At 43.6% G+C, this 10834-nt stretch overlaps 1 protein-coding gene across 1 annotated transcript; it reads left to right on the top strand.

The window, feature by feature from the left end:
• The first annotated feature begins 210 nt into the window (after positions 1 to 210).
• LOC309525919 (epididymal secretory protein 4-like) lies at positions 211 to 7205 on the top strand. The gene is made up of 6 exons (XM_082211712.1): positions 211 to 392; positions 655 to 791; positions 1383 to 1453; positions 3539 to 3628; positions 4904 to 5005; positions 6954 to 7205. Exons 1-6 carry the CDS (start codon positions 294 to 296, stop codon positions 6977 to 6979), a joined length of 525 nt encoding a protein of 174 aa, XP_082067838.1. The 5' UTR covers positions 211 to 293; the 3' UTR covers positions 6980 to 7205.
• Positions 7206 to 10834: the final 3629 nt, after the last annotated feature.

The following is a 10834-nucleotide window of genomic DNA, read 5'->3' on the forward strand; positions in this document are numbered from 1 at the left end:
CCCCTCAAGAACATCCCCCTCAACAACCCAAGAGAACAAGCATGTTTGTTCCCTTCTTCTGAAGCACAAAGGAGACTCCACCTTGTTCCACGCCACAAATAAAACTAATTCCCTTCAAAAATAACCCTGTTGCTCCCACTCTGTTCTTCCCTTTTGCATAAGTTGCTGAGTGGGATGTGCTTTGAAGACCTTTGGAGGCAGATATTTAAACTGGGCTGCTGCAACCCTGGACCATCATTCTCTCCCCCTGCACACGGTGTTCGCGGTAAGAGCAGGAGAGAACCAGCTCCAGGATGATTGCTGTGCTGCTGGTGGTGTTTGGACTGACCCCTGCCTGCATATTTCCTGTCAGTGCTGACATCCCTGTGGACCCAAACTTTGACCCTGTAAAGGTAAGACGTTTACAGATGGGACTTTCAGCCACATTAACAGGATGGGGAAGCCTTACCTAGAGCAGCTTTGCTCTTGAGTAAAGGCCCTGTTGTTTTTGTGTACCCCTTCTCCTCTCCCCCAGACCCACAAGCTTGGTGATCAGCAAGCTGCCTGATTTTGATACATGCTCCTAGCTCTGGTAGGAAAATGCTAGAGATGAAGTGGGTTGCTTGTCAACTTTCGCTGCCCCCTAAAATGTCAATCAAAATTCTTCTGTTTTAGGCTATCGGGAAGTGGCACCCCATCGGGATAGCTTCCAAGTTGCCTGAGTTGAATGAGCATGATCAGAAAATATCACCAATGGACCAAACAGTGGAGGTTTCGGATGGAGATGTGACAGTCACCTCTAATTATATGTCGTTAGTACCTTACAACTGATACCTCTCCTCCCATCATGCATAGGCTGGGAATTGAACCGGGGTCCTTGATTTCCCCTGAAATCGTTTTGAGATGCTTTGGAAAGGGCATAAAGTTTCTGGCACTGCCAGTCAGTGTAGACAATATTGAGCTGGATGGAGCAATGTCCAGATTTTGTACAGAGCTGCTGCTTAGGGAAGACCACATGTTTCCCATCCCATATTACCTCTCTTTTTGTGTGTGTCTTGTTTTATCTTAATATATCATAACGAGCCACTTAGGTTGGGCATAGTGATATAAATGAAACATAGCTGGAATGGCAATGGAGACACTGAGTAATCCTGTGGAAACCATTTGATAATGTAGAGGCCTCCAAAAAGGCCTGTTCATTTTGAAGGCATTGATAGCAACAGGGTGCCGTTCCTCTTGACACTCTGGCTATCCTTCCCTCTGGTAAAGTCTAAGGCATCTTACTGGTAATGTATTCTTCCATCAGTGGCTCTGACACCCTAAAAAATACACATGGGGGAAGCAAGGCAGAAGCAGGCTGGGTATCTGGTTTTGAAGTGCTTTCACTTAGCTCTCTTTTCCAGGGATGGTGTCTGCAAACAAGCAGCTATTGTGTTTAAGCACACTGACAAACCTGGTGTATTCGAATTTCCTGGTAAATATGACTACCATGAGCCACCCCTTTACCTGATGAAAAAGTATGTTTTGTGATTGGAGGACCCAGATGCTGTGATTTGGGCAAATGTTCAAACATTGTTCTTCTTCCCATTTACTTTTCCCATTTCTTTTGAGTGCAAAATCGAGTTATGAGGGGGAGAGCAGTGCAACTCACCCACCAATAAGGTTGTTTATTTTAGGAAATACATAACTTGCCTAGAAAAAGGTTACTAGGTCGCATCGCTGCCACGTGATTTCTGTTCTCATCCTGAAGCAAAGTTCTTGACCCGATGTACTATTTCTGTCTTAGTGGAGTCTGTAACCTGAAGCATCTGTAACCTGAGGTACTGCTGTAACAGGAAACTGCCAAAAACTATTTGTCCGTTTGCCTGAGTTTGACCCACTCAGACTGACGGTGGCTCTTTCCATCCCAGTGTCAGAAGTCTCTTTCCATCCCAGTGACAGGATCCTTTTAAGTTGCACAACATCAGGAATTGAACCAGGGACATTCCACATGCAAAGGAAGTGATTTACCCCCTGAGTTATGGTTCATGGCAGATGGTTAAACCAATGCCTCCACTTCCCAACTTAGGAGGATATGATTTGCCTTGTTGCCATCCAAAATTAATCTTGGGCTTTTCAGAATGGAAGACTCCTGCTTTCTCTTTTGATCTGCCCTCTGCCTAACCAGGAGGAACTTGAGTGTTTCACTCAAGGCTGCACAAGGGAGTTCTGGGTTACAGCTGGGATCTAGGTTCTCAGACCTGGGGAGCAGTCTTTGCTTCTTTATCGCAGAATCCCCGGCAGCCAGACAACTGATCTGTATAGTACTGGGAAGGGACTCTGTCACCCTACAATCCTTATATTGCAACTGATCCTTTAAGCTGCCCTCATATATATCATCCCAGTCTGATTGGTTTTTTTGGTGGGTGGGTGAATTAATCATTATTTTGGTAATATTGTGCTCGATGAAGAGTGCTGGAGAACTTAAAAGTTGGCCAGTCTTTCCTGACACTAGGATTGGCTGAAATAAATGTAATGCTCACCTAGAGGGTTTTATTATTTTTGAAATGGACCAACACAGCTAGTTTTTGCTTTTCTAGTGAGGTTCTCCAAAGCCCTTGGGATGCCGCAGGAAAAGTTCTAGTTTAACAGAGCCAGGCAAACAACAACAACAACAACAACAACAACAACGATTTTATTACTTATATCCCATCCATCTGACCGTGTTACCCCAGCCACTGTGGGCGGCTCTCAACAAAGTTAAGGAGGAGCAGAAGGGGTAGTGAGTTCTCACTGTCTAGAGCCTCTCTGCAACCTGCTTGCTCTGCTAGTCTCCAAACAGGGTCTAAGGTCCCCCCTCCTCCCTGCCACATACAGTGGTAACTCTAGTTGTGGACACAATATGTTCCGGGGTGCCGTTTGCACCCCGAAAAGTCCGCAACTAGAGCGCTGCTTCTGCGCAAGCCTGGAGTGCACACGGCCATTCTGTGCATGTGCGAAGTGTGCAGAATGCATCTGCAACATGAGGCGAGCGCAACTAGAGGTATGACTGTATTGAGAAAGAGGCAGGGGGGTGTCCTTCCTCAAAGCAAGGCCTTCTGGGGAAGGGGTTGAGAGAGTGTCCACATAATCATATATTTCCTATGGTAACTAGTCAACATTTACATTTAACTTTAGATTTTCAGCATAGTACTTGCAGCCTTGGCCACACAAACACCTTCCTTTTAAGGACGCTCTTTTCTCTGACTCAGGAGCTAAGGGGAGTCTGCCATGCCTAACACCATGGCTAAAAGAGGGGGAAAGTAAGACAGGGAGCAAGATGAAATGTGTGGGGGTGAAGGAATGGTGGTTCCCACTGCCTGCTTTAGGGAGGGCAATCTGTGGCAGTGGACCTGGGCAGGACACTTCTTAAGTCATGGAAATTCTGAAGACATATTAATGAGAGGGGGGGGGAGAAAGAATGAATAATTAAGGTGACTAAGAGTGGCTGATCCCCAATTGCCTGCCCCCCCTCCACTAACAGCCAAGAAATGAGGAACCCGCTTCCTTCAGTTGATATCTTGTGTTCTTTTCTGTATAGATGGTATTGCCCACATGATGGATACTGATTATGAAAAGTATATCATTATGCACAAGAAGAAATTAGAACATGAAACTATGTATCTGTCTGGTATGTGTTATGGCAATGAATTTTATTTTTATTTATTAAATACAGCTTTTCACCCATAGATCTCAGAGCAGTTCGCAACATAAAACAAACAAACCAATAACCCTCACTCCACCCTGTGGCATATCTGTGGTTTAGCAAAAAGGATGCTTATTAGTTAGTTAGTTAGTTAGTTAGTTAGTTAGTTAGTTAGTGTTGCTGTTTTTCAACTCACTCCTCAGCCACAAAGAAGTTACAAATATCTCTCTCTCTCTCTCTCTCTCTCTCTCTCTCTCTCTCACACACACACACACACACACACACACACACACGGCCTAAAAGTCACAAAAGGAGAATGGGTTGGGAAGAGAGGAAAGAAGCAAGCTCAGTTTCAAGTTCTGAGCTGCAAGTTTTTCTGTGGACCAGCCAGAGCAGGAAAAGTTCAAAGGAAGGAGGCAGAGCCAGTGCTGCTCTTCACTCTGCTGTGCTGAAGGAGTTGGCCCTGCCCTGCCTTTTTCTCCTTAGTACAGTTTGGTGGCTGGTGGAAGGTTTTGCCTAAAACATCTGGACGGATACCCTAAGTTTATGGAAGGATACCCTAAGTTCTGTTCAATCCAATTACGGCTCTAGTTAACATACAAAAATAGAATATAAAATTATTGAATATCTTTATCTATACTTATTTGGCTAATATACACCCCCCTTTTTTTCTTTTTTGCTGTCAACAGTCATCTGCACTGTACAGAGTTAAAAAGAAGGAGGAAAACCTATTTAAAATCTTGACTACAATAATCTTCTAGAATAAAAAGTGGCTAATGGAATAATCAGCCCTTCCCATGGTGAAAGAATATCTTTTTTGGAAAAGGGAGCTGAACCCTAAATAATGGCCACTTTAGCACTTCACAATGATGCAGCAGAAAGAGCAGCTACCATAAAGCCTCCCACTAGCAAATAGGCACAGTCAGCACCTGTGTAGGCTTTCAGTTCCTTTAAGATCAGGCATGGACAAACTTGGCCCTCCAGATGTTTTGGGACTACAACTCCCATCATCCCTAGCTAGCAGGACCAGTGGTCATGGATGATGGGAATTGTAGCCCCAAAACCTCTAGAGGGCCAAGTTTGGCCAAGCCTGCTTAGATCCTCTTCTCTGGTTTCATGGGGGTTCTGTTCCTGACTGTCTAATGGACAATCCAGAGAAGATGTCAGGAAGAAGAGACTTTGGGTGCTCTATAGACATAAAACAGATATTTCAGCCTTTCTGGGAACAACAATTTACTCAACCTTTGCTTGTGTTTAAAGCTAGGGGATCGGAAGTGGGAGATGACATCAAAGAAAAATTCAAGAAATTAGTTTTGGAGCAAAACTATCCTGAGGCACACATCAAATACTTTGAGAACGTCGGTAAGGCAATCTGATCTCAATATTTTTTTATTGTAGGTGTGTATGAATGTCTCTGTGTGAAACAGAATCTGAGGAGCTATATTTAGTCTCAGAGAGATTCACAAATCTGGATCACCACTACAGTTTGAGTACAGTGGTACCTCGTTTGCTGAATGCTTCAGTTGAACATTTTGGTTTTCACCGAAAACCTGGAAATAAATGCTTCCGATATGAATGCACCTCGGAAGTCGAACGGCTACTGAAGCTTATTTCTCAATTGTCTCAGTTGAATTTGCTGACTGCCCATTGCGCATTGGTTGTCGAACGTTTCAGAAGTCGAATGGTCTTCTGGAACAGATTATGTTCGAAAACCAAGGTACCACTGTAGTTAAATCACTGAAATTAACTGAGGTCTGATTTCCATGCTTAATCATAATTAAAGCACCTGAAGCTATCAGGAATTGAGTGGGGGGTTGATTTGCTAAGGGCAGCAGACAATTTGGACCTAGCTGTGGGGATGGATAGGAAGGAGTTTGTTCTACATCCCTCAGCTGGGGTGGTGTGTGTGGTGGGACTCCGGCAATTCTGGCTCCTGGGCAGGGTCTGTCTAGAGACCAGCTGAGGGACGCGGGTGGCGCTGTGGTCTAAACTGCTGAGCGTCTTGGGCTTGCCAATCAGAATGCTGGCAGTTGGAATCCCTGCAACTGGGTGAGCTCCTGTTGTTCTGTCTAAGCTCCTGCCAATCTAGCATTTCGAAAGCATGCCAGTTCAATTAGATAAATAGGTACTGCTGCGGTGGGAAGGTGAATGGCATTTCCATGTGCTCTGCCTTCATCATTGTTTTCCATTGCAGCAGAAGCTGAAGGCAGCCCTGTTTAGGGAAGCTTTTAATGTTTAATAGACTATTGCATTTTGATATTCTGTTGGAAGCCACCCAGAGTGGCTTGGGAAACCCAGCCAGATGGGTGAGGTATAAATAATAAATTATGACTAATATTATTATTATTTAGTCATGCTGGCCACATGACCTGGAAAGCTGTCTGTGGATAAATACCGGCTCCCTCAGCCTGAAGCAAGATGAGCACCACAACCCCACAGTCACCTTTGACTGGATTTAACTGCCCAGGGGTCCTTTACCTTTACCTTTTTACCTAGTTCCCAGCTCTAGATAATGGCCTGGTTGGGTCTATCAACTCTGTCTTCGGCTGCCTTATGGGGCTCAGTTTCCAATTAATTAGAATTAAAGTAGCTTCAGTCCCAGCTGCAAGGAGGCAGCTTCCACTTGGCTGGAGACCCAGCCCAAAAGTTATGCATGGAATGCTGGCCTAGGTGGCTATCGTATTTGAAGGTTCATATTCCCCCAAAGACCTTAGTGAGGACCCGTCCTTCCTGGACACATATCAAAACCTTTTCTTGCTGCTGTCAATATACTTGGCTGCCTCAGCTCTTTGGTTTTTACACCTCTGTGTAGTTTATTTCATCTGCTCTTCTTTCATTGGCATAAATTTTTATATGCTCTGTTTCCCACCCCCAAAATTTCTGCATTTGTTAACTGTGTTGAGTGGCTCAGTTTTGAACTAGAATGGTGAGATACACATGTTCCTCACAGTGACTGACCCATTGAGGCAAATAGGACACGGTCCCACCAGCCTTAGTCTGCCCCTAGGGAGTCTTCACATGCCCACCTTCTTACTGACCACCAGCCAAGGAGTGGAACTCCTTGAGAGCTTCCTCCTTCATCTCAGTGTTGCCCCTGTAGAGCTCAGTAGGCAAGGGCCTCTCATTGGCTGTGGTTGCAGCTGTCATTTCCTCTGTCTCCATCTGCTGTTGGCCTCCGTGCCTTCCATGCCACCAATCCCAATGGGCATCATCTGCCACTGATTCCAAATAAAGAAATACATATGAGTTGCTCACATTTTCTTCCTCCTTACCAGTTTCCCTGACACTCTTCTCTTCCTTTCTTCCACAGAACAATGCACTCCAAAAGCTGCTTAATAGCCAGATATGGCATTTCTCCATATATATTTGCAGCATTGGTTAATAATCAGAAACACCCAATAATCGTTAATCTTTCTGGATGGTGGAGATGATGATGACTACGGATCAATGCTTCTCACCACATTTCTAGCTTGTAGAAATTGATGCAATTAGAACAACAACATCTTTGGGTTCCTCCCTCTCCTGAAACTATTTTTAAAATAAATACATTGCTTAGATCTTGCACACATTGTCAGAAGCATTATTGGAAGTCAAAATGGGAGAAGATAAACATATACGAACCTATCAAGCAGCCAAAGCCTCTGCCCAGTGAGTGCTCAGCTTTAGAGGTTGCCAATATGGTTCTCCAACTTCAGCCATCCATGGCCATTGGCCAGGCTGACTGGGACTGATAGCACTGATGACCATGTTGGCCACCCCTTGTCTACCCTGCATTGGGAGTAGCTCTCCAGAATCTTGGAATGAGAAAGGCTTTGCCCATGACATGCTCTTCCTTTAATTGGAGGTGCCAGAGAGAGGCACCTCCTGCATGTAAGCCAGTGCTCCACCGATTCCGAAAAGCCTTGGAATGAGAACTGTGGAAAGGGGAATGGGTACAGAAGGGTGCGAGAATATAAGTGAGTGGCTGGTTGTAATTCAAAAAAGAAAGACTGGTGGAGAAAGGTGAGAAGAGAAACTGAGAGGGACAAAATAGCAGGGCAGAGAAGAAAAAGGGGAAGAGGAAATAGAATAATAAAAGAATAATGTAATGCTCAACTGCCTAAGGCTTGGACAAATATAGATGTTTCAACCCCAATTCCTCGAGAGAGAAGGTTTTGGCATATGACATAGCCAATTGCCTGTGTTGCAACCCTCCATACCTGACTGGCTGCAGAAGCATTGCAATTAAATAATTTAAAGTGGATTGGTTACATCTTACTATGAATGCCAATTTCACCATTCCTTTCATTTGGTGCAGGGATTTTATTTTAAGTAGAAACAGGAGTCGGCTTTTGCACCTACACATAAAAACACACCACTTTTATTTGTTCTCCAAAACATGGAGGGGAGGAAGAAGGAAAAGTGGGACATTCTGGGATAAAATCAGAAATGGCTTCTGTAATTCCAGGACTGTCCCTGGAAAATTGGGACATGTGGAGAGTATGCCATAATGGGCAGTTTTTACTTTGAGTAAAGATTTATGCCCCTTCATGGCTCTCTGCCTTGTCATGGTGAAGGGGCTTGAATAACTCAGAGAAGCTATGAGCTTTGCCATGTAGGGCCACCCAAGACAGATAGGTCATAGGGAAATGTTTTGACTAAACGTGATCCACCTGGAGCAGGAACCGGCAAGCCATTCCAGTACCCCTGCCAAGAAAACTTCATGGACAAAGACAACAGGCATATAAAAGTTATGATGCTGGAAGATGAGCCCTTCAGGTCGGAAGGCGTCCAACATGCTACTGAGGAAGAGCGGAGGACAAGTACAAGTAGATTCAGAGCTGATGAAGCTGCTGGGTCAAAGCCAAAATGTCGCTCAGTTGCGGATATGCCTGGAAGTGAAAGGAAAGTCCAATAGTGTAAAGAAAAATATTGCATAGGGACCTGGAATGTAAGATCCATGAATCATGGTAAGCTGGATGTGGTCAAGCATGAGATGGCAAGAATAAATATTGTCATCTTGGGCATCTGTGAACTAAAATGAAAGGGAATGGGCAAATTCAGTTCGGATGATCATCCTATCTACTACTGTGGGCAAAAATCCTGTAGAAGAAATGGAGTAGCCCTCATAGTCAACAAAAGAGTGGCAAAAGCTGTACTGGGATACAATCTAAAAAATGATAGGATGACCTTGATACAAATCCAAGGCAGACCTTGTAACATCACAGTAATCCAGGTTTATGCACCAACTACCAATGCTGAAGAAACTGAAATTGACCAGTTCTATGAAGACTTACAACACCTCCTAGAACTAACAACAAAAAAGATGTTCTTCTCATTATAGGGGATTGGAATGCTAAAGTAGGGAATGAAGAGATAAAAGGAACTATTGGCCAGTTTGGCCTTGGAGTTTAAAACGAAGCAGGGCAAAGGCCAATAGAGTTCTGTCAAGAGAACAAGCTGGTCATTACAAACACTCTTTTCCAACAACACAAGAGACAACTCTACACATGGACATCACCAAAAATCAAAATCAAGTATCTTTAATACGGTCAGTGACCAGGAAGCAATTTATAAAATATGACATTAAGAGTAGTATTGTGCTACAAGTAGCAGTAAAAATATGGCCAATTCTCAGAATTGGTGCTTATATTTATGACCAGGTTTCGAGTTTTAAGTTTTTAAAATTCAATTCAGGAGTTGCTACTGTTTATTATCGTTCCTTTGATGTTTACAGTTTGAGCTCCTTTGTAGACATCATTGCTCATCTTATTCTTGTTGCAATGTAACAGTACTTTGCCACGGACCTGTTAATTTCGGGCTCTTTGTCAGCTAAGAGGTGTCTGATATAGGTGTCATCTGTACTACGAGGTATTTTCCTCAGAATCGGTTCGATCAGCTCTTTTCTTGAGTCTCGATATAATGGGCAGTATAAGATGACATGCCCAATGGTTTCGATTTCATTGCTGTTACAGGGACATAGTCTTTGTTCGATCGGTATTTTATTGTATCTTCCCTCTAGAAGAGCTGAAGGGAGAGCGTTAAAGTGGGCCCTGGAAAATGCCCATCGGTGTTTAGCGTTGTCTAGAACTTTGAGATAGTTTGCTAGATGGGGCCTTTGGGAATTGTATAGAAGTTTATAAGTTATCGGAAGTTGGTTAAAGTCATTTTGGGTTTCAATGTCCCTGAGTCTTTCTTTGATTATGTTCTTGGCCCTTCCCCTTTCTAAACTTAATAAATACTCTGGGGAGAGACCATATGTGGCCAGTTTTCTGAGAATGCCCTTCAACCAGCTAGACTGGAATTTGTCAAGAAGCATCAGGGAAAGTAGTCCAACCGGCGAGTTGTTAAGTCTTAGCCAAGTGCATAAGGTTCTTATCCATACTTTGGCTTTAATGCTGCATAAGCCCGCTTCCAGTCATAGTGCGGCGTTTGGGACGCATTTAGGTGTTTGCAGGAGTGATCTAAGGAAACCTGATTGTATCTTCTCATATGGGTCTAGATTAGAGAGGGAGACGAGTGGTGCGCCGTATAAGATTTGTGCTGTTGGTTTTGCAACGAATAGTTTAATTGTAGCCGGAATGAAATTTCCTCCCGTTGTACGGTGGAATCTTAGGATTGATGTTGTACTTTTTTGTGCTGTAAAGGAGCTGTAGTTTATGTGGGCAGTCTTCTTCCTTGATGCTTGGAATATCACTCCTAGATATTTAAAGCATGTCACTTGTTCAATCTCCTGATTGTCTAAATTCAATCTGTATATTTTCCTTTTGTTAGAGAAAACCATGATTTTTGTTTTTTTGTAGTTCACTGCTAGTTTCTCTTCTCTACAATATTGGGATAAGCTGTTAAGAGCTCTTTTGAGGCCCATCTGAGTCTGGGACAATATAACCGCATCGTCTGCATAGAGTAGGATAGGCAGTTTTTTGTCTGCTAATTTTGGGGCGTGTGTATCCGCTCCTTATAGGTGGTCTATTAGGGGGTTTATATAGATGTTAAACAAAAAGGGGCCAGAATGCATCCTTGTTTAACTCCCTTTGTTGTTCTAATGAAATTAGAGAGTTGACCTTCTTGGCTGCATCTTATACGAAGTCGTGTGTTGTTGTACAGTTTGTATATTAGTAGCAGCAGACGTTGGTCTATGGATGATTTATTGAGTTTGTCCCAGAGTCGAGTTCTTGGGATGGAGTCAAAGGCTGCTTTAAAATCTACAAA

Source organism: Podarcis vaucheri (assembly GCF_965113315.1).
Source record: "Podarcis vaucheri genome assembly, chromosome: 2".
In the NCBI taxonomy this organism is placed as follows: Eukaryota; Metazoa; Chordata; class Lepidosauria; order Squamata; family Lacertidae; genus Podarcis; species Podarcis vaucheri.